This window comes from Panthera uncia (assembly GCF_023721935.1).
Source record: "Panthera uncia isolate 11264 chromosome A1 unlocalized genomic scaffold, Puncia_PCG_1.0 HiC_scaffold_17, whole genome shotgun sequence".
Taxonomy (NCBI): domain Eukaryota; kingdom Metazoa; phylum Chordata; class Mammalia; order Carnivora; family Felidae; genus Panthera; species Panthera uncia.
Window position 1 is genome coordinate 57,505,756 of NW_026057577.1, and position 20,743 is coordinate 57,526,498.

General features: G+C 39.0%; 1 protein-coding gene across 6 annotated transcripts in view; it reads right to left on the bottom strand.

Moving 5' to 3' along the window:
* The window catches only part of AP3B1 (adaptor related protein complex 3 subunit beta 1), a 261,951-nt gene extending 253,633 nt beyond the window's left edge, over window positions 1-8,318 (bottom strand). For 3 of the 6 annotated variants that reach the window (XR_007461784.1, XM_049649702.1, XM_049649699.1), the window contains exon 1: window positions 8,037-8,317. Coding sequence is in view for 5 of the 6 variants with exons in the window: in XM_049649702.1 (XP_049505659.1) it covers window positions 8,037-8,164 (128 nt within the window). In the remaining variant the exon portion in view is untranslated. Of the gene's footprint in view, window positions 1-8,036 lie in introns of all 6 variants that reach the window. The other 3 variants (XM_049649704.1, XM_049649705.1, XM_049649700.1) reach the window with 2 other exon arrangements.
* Window positions 8,319-20,743: the final 12,425 nt, after the last annotated feature.

A 20,743-nucleotide genomic window follows, 5' to 3' on the forward strand; every position in this document is an offset into this window, starting at 1 on the left:
ACCAGATCAGTGATCTTAAAATAACATACTCTGTATCAAAGATGAATATTTCGTGGCTGAATATTTATTTTTTATTTATTTTATTTTATTTTTACATTTATTTATTTTTGAGAGTGTGCGGCAGAGCACAAGAAGAGGAGGGGCAGAGAGACAAGGAGACAGAGAATCCGAAGCAGGCTCCAGGCCCTGAGCACAGAGCCCGATGCAGGGCTTGAACCCACGAACCGTTAGATCATGACCTGAGACAAAGTCAAACACTTAACTGACTGAGTGTCTTGAGCCACAGATTGAGCCACACAGGCGACCCTTGGCTGAATATTTATTAAGATATATAGTAAAAGTCAGAACTGACTCTCCCCCAAGAAGAACAATAAAATGGAACACTTTTATAATCTGTTGGAAAACAGGAATCTGCTTACAGGCACTATTTCATCAATTTTCTTGTACAATGTGGTAAAATCTTACTTGATTTGAAGTATATTTCAAGAATTAAATTATAGGAACCCTATGTATCAGTGAAATGACAATTTTTAACTTGAGTAGTTGGTCTTATAAAACTAGCAATCTTATTTATGTGAAGACAAAAGCCCGACGCATGGCTCAAACCCAGGAACCGTGAGATCATGACCTGAGTTGAAGTTGGATGTTTAACCAACTGAGCCACCTAGGCGCCCTAAATTCTAAGTGTCTTCAAAGCAAGATAAAGGTCTTATAATTGTTTTGTATCTTTGTGCTGAAAACACATAAGGATGAACTATACATATGGAATAATCCCTAATGTGCAAATAACTGGCTTGTATTCTTCAAATGTGCCAAAGTAGCAAAAGACAAAGGTTAAGGAACTATTTTGAAGAGTGGAAGAGAGACAAAAAATTTCTGATTGTGGGGCACATGGGTGGCTCAGTAGGTTAAGTGTCCAACTCTTGATTTCGGTTCAGGTCATGATCTCAAGTTTGTGGGATCAAGGCCCACGCTGGGCTCTGTGCTGAAAGTGTGGAGCATGCTTAGGATTAGGTCTCTCCCCTTCTCTCTCTGCCCCTCCCCCACTCATGCTCGCTCACATTCTCTCTCTCAAAATAATTAAAACACCTCCATGACGTTTCCAAGTCAATTAGCCCCAACACAGTAAAGATTCAAGTAATGCCATAAAGAAAATGGCTGTTCTGGAACTATATACAATTAATTTCAGGGTGATGCAATAACACATCAATAATGTACAATACAATAAGGATACCAGACCAGATTTCCTTCTCTATATGGTCCAATGAATCAGTCATGCTTTATTTTTTTTAACTACACTAATCACAGAAACAATAAATATTAGTAGAATCTGAATCATCCAATTGAGTAAAGGATGTGAAAATATTTATTAAGAAAAACTGTAAGATAAACACTTTGCTCACAAATTATTCTTTCACATAAACTATACCATCTAATAGTATGTATGTGAAATAGAGATTCTTTTATACAATATTCAACAAATATTTGTTGAGTAACTACATAACCGAAAAATACAGGGTGACTTAATGAGATACAATTATTAGTGAGAAATACTAGGACAAGTGAAAACAAAGTACAGCAAGCTTTGAACAACTGGAACTATAAAAAAGCATTAGCGGCACCTGGGTAGCTCAGTCAACTGAGCATCTGACTCTTGATTTCAGCTCAGGTCATGATCCCAGGGTTGTGGAATCAAGCCCCACATTAGGCTCCATACAGAGCATGGAGCCTGCTTGAGATTTTCTGTCTCTCTCTGCCCCTCTCCCCTGCTCGTGCACTCTCGCTCTCTCAAATAAAAATAAAAAAAGTTTTTTAAAGCATTAAATGAAAAAATAATAAAAATATGATATAATCCCTAATTAAAATTCAATAATATAAATAAATAATGGAAACAGTCACACAAAAAGGTTTAGAACCTTGTATGAGACACAATGACTCTTTGACGTATGTCCCAAATAATAAGTTACTATTATTACAGCACTGACATCTGTGACTGGTTTATCTTTATTTTTAATCAAGTACACTCAAGAACATCCCTATAAAAAGGTTACTTTCGTTCAGCTGCACTTCCATATGCCTTTTTGAACGAGAGAACAAGTGACAGAGATAAGGTTAGATTTGCTGTAATTACATAGAAACCACAGACCCATGTAATCTTCCTAGGGGACGCCACTAAGAAACACTGATATGAAGGATTAAAATGTTATATATAATCTTCAAGACTGATGTTGTAAAACTGACAATAAATAAAACTTAAGTTAAAAAAATAAGCTAGGCTTTATTCACGCAGTACAAATACAATGATGCGGTACTGACTACGATGTATCTATCACAGGACATAGTATGACTACAGGAATGCATGGCAGCCTGTTTGGGGTCCAAATCAGCTCTGTGAATCTTTTTTTTTTTTTTTTAACGTTTATTTATTTTTGAGACAGAGAGAGACAGAGCATGAACGGGGGAGGGGCAGAGAGAGAGGGAGACACAGAACCGGAAGCAGGCTCCAGGCTCTGGGCCATCAGCCCAGAGCCCGACGCGAGGCTCGAACTCACTGACCGCGAGATCGTGACCTGAGCTGAAGTCGGACGCTTAACCGACTGAGCCACCCAGGCGCCCCTCTGTGAATCTAAACAAATGAAAAACCCACCCCCATTTCAACAGAAACTTAAAAATGCTATTTTTTAGTGTGTATGAGGGGGTACTGCATTGCTAAGTTACTAGTTACCAAGGTTCTCTCTTATTATTAAACCCAATGGCCTCTTTTCAGGCTTCATTCTATTTATCTTCACTATGTAACTCCTAACATAGGTGACCACGTCCTCTTATTAACTTTCCCCTTAGCTCTGCCACCCCCAGTTTTGTTTTTTTGTTTGTTTGTTTGTTTGCTTGTTCTTTTAAACCTTCCTTGGTTTCCCACCCATCAGAGCGTGGTCTCCTTCCCTAGTTCCAACCTTAAATGTTGGTATTCCCTCAGTCTATGTCTAAAATGCCTTCTTTTCTAAACAAGAGAAGTTCTCTGGCAGGGGCAGGGGTGATGGGGGGGTCGTTCGCCCATTCCCAAGCTTAATTACTGCCTACAGCTCATAAATATCTATGTCTCATCTGAACATGCACGTCTTTTTGCAACTCTCCTGATTTCTACATAGTTTGCTTGAGGAACTCCCACTTTCCTCCACCTGGCAAAAAAACTTCTTAGGCTTTAAGAACTAAAATGTCACCACCTCAGTGCAGCTTCCACTAGCTGTTCCAAATAGTGTTAATTAATATTCTAGTTTAGAAATCACTTTCAATTCTACCATCTTATGAGAACCTCACAAAATAGGCAAGTATCAACACCTTTCTAGAAAAGAGGACACTGAAGTTTCAAGAGATGAAGCAGGGGCACCTGGGTGGCTCAGGTGGGTTAAGTGTGGGACTCTTGATTTCAGGTCAGGTCACACAATCTTACAGTTCGTGAATTTGAGCCCCACATTGGGCTCCGTGCTGTGTGGAGCCTTCTTGGGATTCTCTCTCCCTCTCTCTCTGTCCCTCCCCTGCTCATGCTCTCTTTCTCAAAACAATAAATAAACTTTAAAAAAAAAAAATGAAGAGATCAAGCAAAGTGAACAAGGAAACGTTACTCCAAGCAGAAAACAGGAACTTAAACCCAGTTCTCACTCCAGGTCCAATGCTCTTTCTAATACACCATGATACTCCCAAAGAAGATTCAGAAATTCAGTAGTTTTACCATTGTTAAGAAAAATACGTCTCCTGTTTCTTTCTAGAAATTGTTTAATCTAGAAATAAAATTATTAAAATTATTTTTTAAGTTTATTTATTTATTTCGGGGAGAAGGGGCAGAGAGAGATGGAGAATCCCAAGCAGGATCCGCACTGTCACCACAGAGCCCCAATACGGGGCTCAAACGCACAAACCATGAGATCATGACCTGAGCTAAAACCAAGAGTCAGACAATTGACTACTAAGCCACCCAGGCAGCCCAAAAAATTATTTTTAATTGTACACACCCAGCCAAACTGGCTAAGATAAAAGAAGAACTTCTTTAAGATAAAGCAGGAAAATAATTTAGGAAAAAAACTAAGAGCAATAAAAGTTTACAACAATCCCAAAAGAAAGAAATACAGAAAGAAAAAAAAAACTTTACATTTTAAATGGAAAAACTGAACATCTTGAAACCAATAATCTACTATACAGTCTTGATTAACCAATAAATGACGTACAGGATCTGCTTTTATAAAATGATCTAAAAGTCCACAATTCAGGTTTTTTTTAAAGGAAGAAAGGCACACACAAAAAACTGATAAATAAGATTAAATTCAGAAAACAAAAATCTCAGTAATTCTGTCACTAGGAAGTGACAGGCATCCCTGAGGTGGTTAGTGAAGGATCAAAGGACACATAAAGCTTTAAGACAAGAGGCCAAAGAACAGATTAGAAGAAGTGGGAGAGGTGGAAATCAACATTTTGCTGCCATTGCAGTAAAGAATGGCTCAGGAGATTCATCAGTGGTAGCTGTATCTAGGAGACGGTGGATTTAATAAGGAGCAAGACATGTGCACATCTCAAAGTATCCCCCCATAGAAAGACTACTGGAGAAAAAAAATAGAGGACAACGTTTTTACACTCTGCCTCCAGATCCAAGTCTGAGAAAGCCACATCACTATGGGAGTTTTCTAGCCAGAGGTACATAACATGAATCTAAACATGAGGAAACACCAACAAATCCAAAGTGATTAACATGCTGTAAAATAACTGGCTTGTATTCTTCAAATGTGCCAAAGTAGTGAAAGACAAAGCTTAAGGAACTATTTCAGATTTAAAGGAGATTAAAAGAGATACAACAACTAAATGAAGTGCATGATCCTGGATTGGATCCAGGATCCAATCATGCTGTACTAGATAGAAAAAAAATACTAAAAAAAAAAAAAAAAAAAATTTACTGAGACAAATGACAACACTCAATTACAGAGTACAGAATGTACTGATATTAAATTTCCTCAATATAAAAATATTGTCCTTAAAAAAATGAAAAATGTAAAAAAATCATTGTTCTTAAATACATACCAAGGTATTAAGAGTAAAGAGACAGAATGTATACAACCTATTTTTCAATGGATCAAAAACCAAAATATTAATGTATATGTGTGTATGTATGTGAGAAAGAGAAAAATAAAGCAATGTAGCAAAAAAAATTTTTAAGTGATTACATAAACGGTAGGTCTTTGTTCTATTCTTGTAACTTTTTTGTAAATCTGAAATTATTTCAACCATCAAAAATTAGAGCAGAGTTGGCAGGTGAATGGATGGAGAGAGTCAAAAGGGATAACTTCCAGGTATGTAATAAGTTGGTCATGGGATGCACTGTAAGCTTGGTGACTACAGTCAATAACACTGTATTGCATATTTAAAAGTTACTGAAAATAAATCTTAAAAGTTCTCATCACAAGGAAAAAAGAAAACTGTAAGTATGTATAGTGACTGACGTTAACTAGACCTATTGTGGTGATCATTTCTGAATATATACAAATATTGAATCATGAAGTTATATACCTGAAACTAATATCATGTTACATGTCAAGAATACCTCAGTTAAAAAAAAAAAAAAAAAAAAAAAAGGAGGGGAGGAATAGGATAAGCTTTAAGTTTCTTTACTTAAATTTTGTCATTTGGTTGGGAAAAAAGTCAAAAAATATCACCATTTTAAACAAGAATGTAGGCTGAAGAGAGATTAAAGGAACACTTCCAGAACAGGGGTCTCCTTGCTCATATACAATCCCACTAGGTTTGCAGTTCAATGACCAAAATGTTTCTAATTCCTGGAAACTTCAAGGTAATACATGGTCTACGGCTACTTTTCAAAGTTTTAAACTTTTAATAAGTTGTATGCATTCTCTAATAAAAGCACCGTAAATGTCATCAAGTGTTAAGTAGTATATAAAGAACTTGAGAGAATGGGTTCTGAGATTAGGCCTGTGTTCAAATTCAGAGTGTAGTGTTCAAGCTCTGTGATCTTGGACAAGTTTTAACCACTTGCGTTCCAATTTCCTCATCTGCAAAATGGAATCAGTCAAGTATCTGGAAACAAGCCACTGAACTACTAAGGAGGACTAAATAAGATAAATGTAAAACAGTTTGCACAAAAACACAAGCACTCAATAAATATTAGCTATTTTTACTTTTTCTTCAATGTTTATTTCTGAGAGAGACAGAGACAGAGTGTGAGCAGGGGAGGGGCAGAGAGAAATGGAGACACGGAATCTGCAGCAGGCTCCAGGCTCGGAGCTGTCCGCACAGAGCCCGACGAAAGGCTAGAACTCATCAACCTAGACCATGACCTGAGTCAAGTTGGACGAGTAACCGACTGAGCCACCCAGGCGCCCCTTAGCTATTTTTATTTTAAATCCAACCCGCTTGGTCACCTCAACAGCACTGGTCACAGTCAAAGCCATACATGGTTGTCCAAACCAGGCCCAAATCTGACAAAATAGGAAGTCAGAAGCTCTAAGAGAAAAACATCTTAGATGTTAACAAACCAGAAAAGTAAGTTAATCGTAAGCAAATCACATGCAAAGAACACTGAGGCTGACTTACAGGGTAATTCACCAGCTGAACATTTTGCTAACAGAAGTGTGCAACTGCAACAAGCTCCCCATTAGAACAATCCATCATTCTAAATGCACTGAATGAAAAATGAAGAGAAATTATCTTACCTGAGAACAAGGGGAAAAAAACTGTACTCCACATGCTGTATATAAGATTTCAGTCAGCTTAATACAGTCAAAATGTAAACCCAATTTCAACTACTAGCAACCTTCCAGACTGCCTGTTCTTGTTAGTAAAAATTGAAATTTAAATTATACTGTTCTGACATCTACAAGGCCATCAGCACAGCTACTTTAGCTTAATTTAGCATGAATCTAGTGACAGCCTATTATGTGACCATAGTCTAGTACTGAGACATTAAAAATAAGAGAAATGTAAAAATGATTACAACAAAATTTAAAGTTACCAGAATTCTGTAAGTTTAAAATCCCTGCCACCAAAAAGTTTGGGGGTGTTTTCTTTCCATTTTTCGGTGGTACTCATTTTTCCTTTTACAAAACTAAATGCACATTGTTTAGTATTTGTCTTTAAAATTCACATTATTTGGGCGCCTGGGTGGCTCAATGAGTTAAGTGTCTGATTTGGACTCGGGTCATGATCTCATGGTTCGTGGGTTGGAGCCCCTGCGTCGGGCTCTGTGCTGACAGCTCAGAGCCTGGAGCCTGCTTTGGATTCTGTGACACCCCCTCTCTCTTCCCCTCTCCCGCTCATGCTGTCTCTCTGTGTCACTCAAACATAAGTATTTTAAAAAATTAAAAATAAATAATAAACAAACTCAAACTCATTATTAATTTGTAAAACCTAAAGATTTGTTCACAGTCATACTTTTCTCTACTTATATGCTTATTACTTTGGTATTGCGGTTTTTTTCCCTTGTAATGCAAAGGATATTGTCCAAAAACATGAATGTTCGTATAAAATTGTCCATTCATAAAGCGCCTAAAACACCTACCTCCACGCTCCTACACTCCAGAGTGAGAGAAGAGTTTCCCATACGCAACAAGCACTCTAACGCGTCCTCTCAACTCCTCAAACACCTTTTTCACAATAACGCCCAATTCTCCCAAATTTGATCCAGCAAATATTAAGTAAGCTAGAAGTGTTTGTTCAAAAATCAGATTCCGGTGCCCCAGACCAGACCAACTTAATGAGAGTCTTGGGGATGAGACCTGAAGCTCTCCAAACGGTTCTTTCCTCGCTAAAGTTTGAAAACGACGAGGGACCCCTACGCACACTCCAAACTCTCCCCCACAACTCCCACCACTCCCAACTGACTCAACCCCACCCACCAGCGGGAAACGCTACCGCCCGGCTCCCGTGCGGTCTCAGAACGCCCCCACCTTTCTTGGGGTCCAATCCCAAACCCGTAGCCCGCTCCTCCGGGGTCCCCAGCTCCTCATTCCCAGCCCCACACCCCAAACCTTCTTCCTCACTTCTTCAGATCGCTGCTAAAGAGGCCAAAGGCGCCGGAGGGGGAAATGGTCGAGGTCGCCTCCTGACCCAGCTCCGTCGCCTCCCCTCCGCCGGACTGCTCACTGTAAGCGAAGCTGTTGCTGGACATTGCTGCGGTGCTGGCTGGGGTCGGGTTGGTCCTGCCGGGGCTTCTGCCCGAAGAGCTCCTGTCCCGAGGACGCGGAACAAAACTAGTTCTCGAGCGGAGGGGCGCTAGCTAGCGCTTCCGGACTCGTCACGGCTCCCTTAGACGACCTGGCGGCCCACCCCCTGCGCATGCCCAGTGTGCAGGCAGGCCGGAGCCCACCCCTCCCAGGCCTTGACTGGATTTGCCTTCTCCGGGTTTTTGAGGTGGTTGAGTGGCTCGGTCCCCGGCGGTGCGGAAGGGAGTCGGTGGGCGGAACCAGAAGGGCCTCCCGGCTTTTGAAGTTTTTCGGAGAGAAATACCCATTGTATCGAATTTGATCCCTTAAGGAGGTTTCCCCACCCGGGACACTTTTACTTGATTCCTTTAGTAAACCAATAGCTTTCAGATTTCTTCTGAAATGCCATTTAACACACCTGATCAAGTGTCCTAAATGTAAGACGATCACTTTTCCTTTCGTGGGCTGGTTTCTGCTCCACTTCCTCCTGCCAGCATTGCCTTACTTTCACAGCCGTCCCACGCAAGCCCTTTCCCTAAAGACTGTGCCTTTGAGAATCCATTGAGAAGGGTTCGTTCCAGTGAAAGGTTTGAACGAAAATCCAGGGCCAGCAATTCCCAGGGGCTAAAGGAGCGCTTCCTACCGGCCTCTGACCACCAAAAATAAAATCAAATAGAGCCACCTCGGGCGCCAGGTGTACTGTATTATCTGGACACGTCTTTACTTCTTGCTTTCCCACTGTCAGCACTCTCTAACATTTGCTAGGGAGCTAACGCTGAATGTTGCCTGGCCTCAGAGTAGCACTTGGTAAAGACTCTTGCTGGCATAAGGTCCCCCAGGATGCCAGCTCAGAGAGGTTTCAGAGCCTTCCCTACCTTTCCCTATTCTTTCCCCCTCTAAGTTAGCCTTAAGACCCAAAGGCCAGAAACAGTTAGGATCTAGTGAAACACAAATTGGGGCCCAGCCCCTCTAGGAGGAGGGTGGAGCCTGTTCAAGGATCAACTCCTCAAAAGGCCACGCAGAAAATAATGAAATACCACTGCACACCTGCTAAAATAAAACCTGGAAGACTTAAAAACTCTAAATGTGACAGATAGGAACTCTCACTCATCACTCGCAGGAATGCAAAGTGGTACAACCATTTGGAAGATACTTTGTCAGTTTCTCATAAAATTAAAAATATTCCAACTATATAATTCAGCAATACCAACCCTTGATATTTGCGGGGGTTAAAAATATGCCCACCCCAAAACCTGCACATGGATGCTTATAAAAGCATTATTCATAATTACCAAAACTTGGAAGCAACCAAAATGTCCTTCAGTGGGTGAGTGGATGAGTAAACTGTGATCTATCCAGACAATGTAATATTCCTCAGCACTTCAAAGGATATGAGGTATCAAGCCAAGAAAAGACCTAGAGGAAACTTAAACGCACATTACTAAGTAAGAGAAGCAAATCTGAAAAGGCAACCTACTATATGATTCCAACTGTATAACATTCTGGAAAAGGCAAATTATGGACACAGTAAAAAAAAATCAATAGTTGTCAGGAGTTGGAGAAGGGAGAGGGGTGAATAAGCAGAGCACAGAGGATTCTTAGGGCAATGAAAATACCCTGTCTGATACCATAATGATGGATACATGTCATTATACATTTGTCCAAGCCCATAGAATATATAACAACGAGGGGCACCTGGGGGCTCAGTGGGTTAAGCATCATAATCTTGATTTGGACTCAGGTCATTATCTCACAGTGGTGAAAATGAGCCTTGTCCGGCTCCACACCTAGTGGTGTGGGATTCTGTCTCCCTCTGTCTGCCCCTCTTCTGCTCCATACACAGCTCTCTCTCTCTCAAAACAAAAACAAAAACAACACTATAAAACACCAAGAGTGAACCCAAATGGGAACTATGGACTTTGGGTGATAATGATGTGTCAACGCAAGTCATCAGTTGCACCAAATGTACTACTTTGTTGAGGATGTTCATGATGGAAAGGTTATGCATGTGTGGGGGTAAGAGATGTGTGGGAAATCTCTGTACTTTCCTCTCCATTTTGCTGTGAACCTTAAAATGCTCCAAATAAAGTCTTAATTTAACAAATGAAAATTAATTTAAAAAATAAAGGTGGCACTGTTACTGTGAAACACCCATGACCAAGACCCAGTCTTTAGGTGGAGAGGAGGAAGCATCCTCCAAACCTCACAGTCTGGTCAAAACTTGACAGGTTTGGGGGCATCTGGGTGGCTTACTTGGTTAAGCATCCGATTTCGGCTCAGGTCATGAACTAGCAGTTCCACGGGTTCAAGCCCCCCATCAGGCTCTGTGCTGACAGCTCAGAGCCTGGAGCCTGTTCAGATTCTGTGTCTCCCTCTCTCTCTGGCCCTCCCCTGCTTGCACTGTCTCTTTTTTCCTCTCAAAAGTAAAGAAACATTAAAAAAAAAAACTTGACAGGTTTTGGGGTGCCTGGGTAGCTCAGTTGGTAGCTCCAACTCTTGATTTCAGCTCAGGTCATGATCTCACAGTGTGTGAATGGGGCTCTGTGCCAACAGCACAGAGTCTATTGGGATCCTCTCTTTTCCTCTCTCTGCCCCTTGCCTGCTCTTTCTCTCTCCCAAAATAAATAAATGAAGATTTTTTTAAAGTGACAGGTTTTTATTTCAGCTGTTAAAATGATGAAGTTTATGGGGCACCTGGGTGGCTCAGTCGGTTGGGCATCCAACTTCGGCTCAGGTCATGATCTGGCGGTTCCTGAGTTTGAGCCCCACGTAGAGCTCTGTGCTGACAGCTCGGAGCCTGGAGCCTATTTCAGATTCCATGTCTCCCTCTCCCTGCCCCTCCCCCACTCATGCTGTGTGTGTGTGTGTGTGTGTGTGTGTGTGTGTGTGTGTCTCAAAATAAATAAACATTAAAAAAATTTTTTAAATGATGAAATTTATTATTTTATTGATGATACTGGTCAATTTATGGAGTGTTACCTATTGCTAATTATTCATGATGATGATAATGGTGGTAATAATTATAGATGTACTTAATAGATGGCTTAATATGTACTAAGCATGTAAGTGATTTACATATACGGTATAATTCATTTAATAGTAAAAGAAGCTAGCTTTGGTTTCCTTTATCTATAAAATGAGGACACTGATAAATACATACCTTAGAGAACCTCTGGCATATATATCTGGGTGTAGAATATCTTGAATGTAGATTACTGAATAGCCACTTAAAATTCTCTTAATTTATTTAAGAATTTTAGATGGCCCTAATCTCAGACACAAAGGTTTAAGTTATACAAAATGATCTTGTTGTTCTACTTTTTCTCATATTCCTAATACATTGAATATTTTGATTTGGTCCTAGGTTTTGGAAAAAGGTTAAGTAGCTAGGTAATATGTTTAGCAAGAGAGGCACTGCTGAAGGATGGGTCCACTGGAAATCTCTTCCATTATGCCCCGTGTCTTAGGCTCACTTACAAAGTCAGTAAATATAACGTTCTTTTCTGCCATATTGTTTTCACTGAGAGAACAACAGCCAGATCCAGGTTTGAACCCCAACTACGTCACTAGCTAAGACTACGTAAGCAGGCAAGTTATTAACCTTTCTGAGACTTAAAGCCTCTAAAATTTATTAATTCTTATTCTTATTTAAAAAATAACTCTTGGGACACCTGGATGGCTCATTCGGTTAAGCATCCGACTTCCGCTCAGGTCATGATCTCATGGTTTGTGGGTTCGAGCCCCAGGTCAGGCTCTGTGCTGACAACTCAGAGACTGGAGCCTGCTTTGGATTCTGTGTCTCCCTCTCTCTCTGCTCCTCCCCTGCTACTGCTCTCTCAAAAATAAATAAACATATTTAAAAATTTTAATACTAAATAAATACATACATAAATAAAAATAAATTTATAACTCTTTTTGGGGTGCCTGGGTGGCTCAGTTGGTTGAGCGTCTGACTCCTGATTTTGGCGCAGATCATGATCTTACAGTTTGTGAATTCCAGCCCCAAGTCGGGCTGTGTGCTTACAGGGTGGAACCTGCTTGGGATTCTCTCCCTCTCTCTCTGCCCCTCCCCTGCTCGTGTTCTCTCTCTCTCAAAATAAATTTTAAAAAATAAAAATAAAATTATTTTTTTAAAAAAGGAAAAGAAAATAATATTTTCAGAATACTGTTCCAGGTAGCAGTTAAACTACCTAACTTCTTTTGTAGTTTTGTCAACTACCTAACTTCTTTTGTAACATTTGGATTTGCTCCTAAATGTTGAAATTATTAAGTGTTGTATACTCACGTACTCTCTTAGACACCAAAAAGTACTCTCTAGGGGCACCTGGGTGGCTCAGTCAGTTGAATATCCAACTTTTGCTCAGGTCATGATCTCGTGGTTCATGTGTTTGAGCCTTGCATCGAGCTCTGTGCTGACTGCTTAAAGCCTGGAGCCTGTTTCACATTCTGTGTCTCCCTCTCTCTCTGCCCCTCCCTTGCTCACATGCTGTCTGTCTCTGTCTCTCTCGCAAAAATAAGTAAACATTAAAAAAATAAAAATAAAACTACTCTCTAATTGGGGTGCCTAGATGGGCCAGTCAGTTAAGCATCTGGCTCTTGACTTCAGCTCAGGTGGTGATCTCACGGTTTGTGAGATTGAGCCCTGTGTCGGGCTCTGCACTGGCAGCAAGAAACCTGCTTGGGATTCTCTCTCTCCCTCTGCCCACCCACAATAAATAAATAAAGCTTAAAAAAAACTGTTCTCTGATTATTAAAGCTCTGAAATTATATTTATAGGCAGAGAGGAATCTGAATTTTTATTAATTCCGTTAACAAATGCCTATGGAACTTGTCTTGTGCATGGCACATTCTGGAGATCATGCAGGACACACACTGGAGGAAAAGCCAGGCCTTGTCCTCAAAGACGTTTTAATAACAATAGAGGAGGGGCGCCTGGGTGGCTCAGTCGGTTAAGCGGCCGACTTCGGCTCAGGTCACGATCTCGCGGTCCGTGAGTTCGAGCCCCGCGTCGGACTCTGTGCTGACAGCTCAGAGCCTGGAGTCTGTTTCAGATTCTGTGTCTCCCTCTCTCTCTGCCCCTCCCCTGTTCATGCTCTGTCTCTCTCTGTCTCAAAAATAAATAAACATTAAAAAAAATTAAAAAAAAAAATAATAATAATAGAGGAGATAATTCTCCGCGAGTATATCTACTACTACAACACAGGCAGTAATGGTGAAAATATTTAACGTGAATATGTTAAAAGAGACTTAATTTTTCATTTTTTTGAATTATATTATATAATATCATTTATTCACATCTCATTGTTGTGTTCAATTATTTTATTAGGGGCCAGGCACTCTTTTAAGTGCTATGCATGTTATCAATTCATTCAATCTTCAGAGAATCGTGCGCGGTAGTTATCACTAGCATCCTCATTTCACAGGTGAAAAACTTGAGGAACTGGGCTTGAGACAAGTTACACAGCTAATAAATAGCAGAGCCTGACTTCAACCCTAGACCAGACCTCAGAGTCCACACTTCTAATTCTCTGCTATACCACTTATTCAAATAGTTGATTCTATTTCTTGGAGATTTTGCCATATCAGTACATACAAACATTTTTTCTTTTTTATAGCCGCATAGCATTATGTTTTATGGCTATATTATACCTCATTAAACCAGCCCCCTATTGATGAACTTCTGATTTGTTTCTAATCTTTTGCTATTACAAACTATGCTTCCATAAATAATTTGATGTTTATATATTTGTATTATACTCCTACCTGTGAGTCTCTGAAAGGTGAGTCAATAGCCATTACGGGACCCTAAAGTGGCACTGCTCCCATTATTACATCACCTTTGATAGATAACGGGTAGATTAGTAAGTATAGTGAGAGGTGAAAACAAATTGCAAACTGTGTAATAAAAGAAATCACATACAAGACAGTAACATTTGTACTAGATCTTAAAATATGGAAAAGTCAACTTACGCAGGTAAATGAAGTATATATAGATTTCATGGTAGTGAAACAATTGGAGCCATTTTTACAGACATTAGGATGACAGAGTAATTCTATATCTTAAGTGAATGTAGAGTTCTGAATGCTTCAAACCAAACAACATTGTTTTGGAGGATAATAGTTAAACGAAATCATGAAGTAGGCCCTACAAGAGTCAGACATAAATCTTCATGATACCATTAAAAATTTCCTAAAGCAGTGACGTACACACTAACGCATTCAAACGTGTTCATGCAGCTGGAGCTACAACGGTTGGTAGAATCACAGATGGAATGATTATAACGGAAGTCAAAAAGCAAAAGGGTATAAAGTAAAACCAAATGGCCTCCAATCGGGTGGCAAATCACTCACTTTTAAATCTTATAGTTCAGATCGGGGCGCCTGGGTGGCTCAGTCTGTTAAGCGTCCGACTTCAACTCAGGTCACGATCTCGCGGTCCGCGAGTTCCAGCCCCACGTCGGGCTCTGGGCTGATGGCTCAGAGCCTGGAGCCTGCTTCGGATTCTGTGTCTCCCTCTCTCTCTGCCCCTCCCCCGTTCATGCTCTGTCTCTCTCTGTCTCAAAAATAAATAAACGTTAAAAAAATAAAAAATAAATAAATTCAGAATTCAACCCAAGGCCCATGTTTGAGGAAACTAATGGAAAATCTACTAGAAGTCATTCAAAAGGCACTGGAAAAGAAAACTGTATTTATAACAGAAAATATTTCAAATCACTTTAAAGTTCCATGTTAGCAGAATAGTTATGAGACAAATGGCAATACAACTTGAGGACATATCAGCCATTGAATGTTATAAAAATAAATACTAATTTTTTTTTTGTTTTAGAGAGCAAGAGTACAAGTGGTGGAGAGGGACAGAGGGAGAGAGAGAATCCCAAGCAAGCTCCACACTCAGCACAGAGCCTGATGTGGGGCTTGATCCCGCAACGCTGGGATCATGACCTGAGCCAAAATCAAGAGCTGGACGCTCAAGCAAGTGAGCTACTCAGGCATTCCTACTATTTTCTTAACCAAGCCTCTTTTTGTTGCAAGTAAAACAATACCCATCAAACCAACTTAACAAAAAATAAATGAATAAAATAGGATGTGGAGGAAGAGATTTATTGACAAGGGTTGCACTGCCCTCAGTGATGAATGGGTATAAGGACTCAAGTGGTACCACTAGTATTTCCTCCTCCATTTCTCAGTTCTTCTTTCTGTTTGTGTTGACTTTATTCACTTAAACTGTGGGTAAACGAAGAACATAACTGCAAGGAGCTTCACGGTACAACATCACAGTTTAGGAACCCACACAAAGTAGAACCTTTCCTCTAGCAAATTCTCAGAGGAATTTTCTTGGCCTAACTTGGGGGTCATGTACCTATCACTGACAGTAAGTATTGTGGCTGTGGAGATGAATTATTGTGATGGCTTAGGACTGGGTCAGTTAGTCATACCTTGACAGAAGGAAGGACCCTAGAATCAAATGATTTGGGTAAGGGAGGCAGAGTTCCAGAATGGACCAAGTTCTGCTGATACTACAAGGGGGAGCAGGGATGCTAGGTAGGCAAAAATAATAAATGTCTATGTCATACAACGGCAGTAAAAATGTTTATTACAAAATGTTAACTGAACATGGTAAAATCAAAATTATATCTATGTTGTGATTACAACTACAGAAAAATTTGAATTCCTGTTTACCTGGAGTAAAAGGAAAGCTCATAAATAAAACAAAAACCACTGCCCAAATAAGAACCATTTGACAGTGGTTCTTGACCAGAGGCAATTTTGTATCCCTCTATGCTCACCTCCGCCCTGGGACATTTGGCAATGTCTGGAGACATTTTTGATTGTCACAAATGGAGAAGTGTTACAAGCATCCAATACTGCTAAACATCCTACAATGCAGCTCCTCACAACAAAGGATTATCTAGCCCAAATATCAATAATGCTGCTATTGAGAAACCCTGGCAGAAGTGATTTGTCTTCTTTAAAAAGTTCTGTTGTTGTTTACTCAATAGAAGGAAGGAGAAAATGGATGGAAAAGAAAGGTGGTTATAGAGAAGATGACGAAAGAATCAGGGACACAGGATATTGAAAATCAAGACACCTTATCTCTAGTCCCATCTTTCTAATTAACTGCTGGTGTGACCTTGGCAAATCACAGACTCTTTGAGTTTGTGGTTTCCTCACTGGTGATATAAGGAATCAAGCTAGTTAACTTGCCTCTGAAGTTCTTCCAGCTCAAAAATTCTAACATTTTCTTGGATAGTTAAGGAGACCCAGGAAACAATAATCAAATTTTAATGATCTGTGTGTTCACAGTAGTTTTAAATCCTGGCATTCCTTGCTTTTATGGACACATCATAGGGTTTCTTCTTTTAATCAGCATTTTTGGTATAAAATGAGTCACACTGGGGCACCTGGATGTGTCAGTCGGTCAAACATCTGACCCTTGATTTTGGTGCAGTCCATGATCTCATGGTTTTTGATCAAGCCCACATCAGGCTCTGTTCAGGCAGCACGGGGACTGCTTGGTATACTCTCTCCCTCTCTCTCTGCCCCTCCCCCGCTTGCATGTGCTCTCTCTTTCTCTCAAAATAAATAAATAAACATTTAAAAATATATTAAAATGAATCACATTGCTAAAGAATTTAGGCCCAATATTTAGGCTCTTTCCCAGGCACTGGCAACAGAAAGCAGTAATACACAGTCCATTTACCAGTGTTCTTTTTTTCAGAATTCTAATTTTTTTATTAAGAAAGAACACATAACTCTGGACTCTTCAAAAAATTCTATGGTATGAGTGTAAAGAGGCAAGGGAAACACTTTCAAATAAAAGAGACTAAAGGGAAAAAGCCAAATGCAACGTGTGAAATTTGATTGGATCCTGGATTTAAAACAAAAACACCAGCCTAAGCGATATCTTTGAGACAATTAGAGAAATGTGAATACGGACTGTATATTAGATGATATTATTGAATTAATGTCACCTTTTCAGGTATCGTAATGGTATTGTGGTTATGTAGGATAAAGTCCTTGTTTTTAGGATATGCACACGGGAACATTGATGGGTCAAATGTGATGGTATATGTAACTTACTTTCAAGTGGATCAGTAAAAGCAAGTCTCAAAAATATATATATATACATATATATGTATATATATATATATATACACACACACACACACACACACACATATATATATATATACACTGTGTGCATGCATATATACAGTAGATACCACATATATACATTATATATATATATATGAAAAAAATGTGGCAAAATGTTAATATTTGGTGAATCCAGGTAAAGAGTATACATGTATGTATTAACTGTTCTTTCAACTTTTCTAGAAGTTTGAAAATTTATTGTGAAAACAAAAAGAATAAAGAAAAACCACTATATTTAGAATCCCAAGCTTGTAAAAGCTTTTAAAGTTCTAACAAACTTCTTCAATGTACCTAACTGAGAATAGATTGCTGTTTGAATTGGAAAGCCTCAAATGACCTGCTTCACCCACATAAACTGCTGATCTGTGGTAGTGCACATTATGTTGTGATACCACTAATATCATTGATAAGGAAAACGAGTTATTAACTTACAATCAAATGTGATTATAAAAGAAATTTGATAGTCACGTAAGGCTTTATTACCAAGTAAACAAAATAAACGAGAAAGATACACTTATGGCATTTTCCTAGGGAAGGCATTTACCCAATAATCCCCATTACTTACTTTCATATGACCAACTTGGAAGGGACAAAATTATTTTCCCTCACTTTTCTCAAATTCAAGCATTGAAAATCAATGTAAAACATCTCAAGATATCAAGTACCTTTTTATACTAATATAGGATGAGTACTAACGTACACTATATTAGAAAACTTGGACCTTGTACATGATGTCTACATCATGGAAATGTTAAATCGGTTTTCACATATAAAACTGATTTAGAAATACACCAGGGGAGGGGTGCTTGGGTGGCTCAGTCAGTTAAGCGTCTGACTTCAGCTCAGGTCATGATCTCATGGCTGGTGGGTTCGAGCTCCATGTCGGGCTCTGTGCTGACAACTCAGAGCCTGGAGCCTACTTCAGACTCTGTATCTCCCTCTCTCTCTGCACGTTTCCTGCTCTCTCTTTTTCCCAAAAAAATAAATAAACATTAAAAATTTGGGAAAAAAAAAGAAATACATCAGGAGCATAGAATACATTATAATTTCAGCACTATTTATCTTCCAGGTTCGTTATGAAGAGAGGAAGGTGAGACACTATGGTCCGCTAAGGCAAGTCCATCATCCTATTCAATAGAGGATTTCTTGAAGCCAAAGACATTGAGACTCTGTCCTCTAGTGTAGCAGCTGGAGCAATACAGTGCTACAAGTGATAGTCAGACTGCCAGTCACTTTCAGAGAGGGACTTGAACTGCTCTTCCAAGTCATCCAAATAAAATGCACAGAGAATTAGTGTTTTATCCTCTAGGGATCAATGGATTTCACTCCGTGCAGAAAGGTAACTACTGACACCTGTACCATCTTTCAAAACTTATGTGTATCTCTTAGCAAAGGTAGAAGGTGGAATTTATTTTAACATAACTGAGTCCAATATCACTCCCCTATGTGTCCCCACTGAATGATTCTAATAAATCACAGGATCAAATAAATTATTTTCAACTAACTTAAACGAACTGGAATGTCTCCATTTAGATTATAAATTTCTCAAGGGCAAGGACTGTATCTTACACCTCTTGATGTCTCTACCTAGCACAGTGCCCTAGAGAGTCAGTAAATGCTATTGGTGATCATGTTTGCAACCATGATGATGTTGATGATAATTTCTTGCAATAAAAATAAAGGAAATTGCTAAATCTATCAGCCCAGTGGAATTTTTGGAAGATAATAAAGTTCTTTATAATTATTTATATTACCTGCATAAGATTCTATTGTTTGAAGAGTTTAGCGAAGGTTATAAAATTTAATTAACTCAAAGAGAGTGAAGAATACTTGAGAAGATTTTATTTTCCCTTCATAATTGCAGTCGATATGATAAAATTGTCCTCAAGCAGTCATTCCTGTCACATTAGCATATACGGTTAGTCTGAAGTCCCAAATGATATATTCTCCCGTTGTTCCATGTTTCTTGACTGTTAAGGTTAATAGAAAGGGCCTGCCTTCATTAGAATAAAATTGTACTAAAAATACAATCTGACCCAATTAGTAAAAGAAGCTTTTGTCTGATATAAGTGATAATTCCAGTTGTAGGCAGCAGAGGTAGTTGTTTTCACAGAAAACACAAGGTACTAATTGTTCATATTTACATTTCTCTCCTAATCTTAATTTCAAATGTTAAAATCTTATAAATTATTGATGTTAAGTATGAACATTCCTTCTCTCTCTCCTTTTTTTTTCTTTCTTCACCAAGTATGTTTTGCTGTACAGGTCAACATTAGCAATTATTTTTTTGTTTATTCAGTTTTTAACTCTCTAATTGAGGTCTTCAATTACTATGACAAGCATAAATATCCCAGGGTGGGCACTATTCTAATTACACCACTATTGAAAATAACTGTCTCTTGTTGCTCTTGTAAGAAGATTTTAAATTAAGTTTAACAAACATTTATTGAATAATCACAACGTACAAAGTACACAAGAGGTTTAAAGCAAGAGTCTGTGGATAATGAATATAAGATAGTCACCTCTGAAAACTATTTAACTCCAAATCTTCTCTGTCTTAGGGCCGTAGTGTCCTGAGATAAGACACTAGTGTCAACATTTAAATGGACAAGGCCAAACCATGTTGACCCATTTACTACCTTCTTTCTCCCCCACTAATGTTCTTGCTGGAGCAGTTAGCTCTGCTTAATGCATAATCAGTGGCGCTCTGGGTGAATTTTTAAACTATTTTTACCTTCAATATCTCCAACAGTAAAATGAAGATAATCGTATGAACTTTAGCAAATTATAGTGTCAACAAATGAGATGGAATGTGAAAGTATCTCTACAATGACTGGCACCTATAGATGCTCAATAGTTCTTTTTCTCTTTCTAAATGTCTCCCAACAGCACATTTACCAGATTGGAATGTCAACAATTTGGAGCACAAGGGGGTAGGGCAAAGATAAATGATAATGTTAAGCTGATGCCAGCGATAATTTTAGCTGCTACCATTAAGATTCTGACTTTGAAGCTTCAATGCCAGATAATTTATTCTATTTGTTTCATTTTTCCCTTGCTTCTCTCACTCGTCAGTCCCTGCTGTACTCTGAGAATCCCAACATACCAAGTTTGTTTTCCCACTGAGTGCTCTCCTTTTATAAAGTTTAGCTGTTTAAAAAAGTTGGAGAGAAAACACAGCAAAGAACACAAACTTGATAAAGGAACAATTTAGATGGGTGCCTTGAGAGCAAACACAGGAATAACAGTAATAGCAATTTAATATATTCCATTTTTCTGATATGTCAAAAACTGGGCAAGATTCCTAAGAGAAAACAAACAACTTTAATCACTTTAAGTACGGTAAAAATCACTTTAAGACATTGCCAAAGAGTCAAAAGATGTGGTCT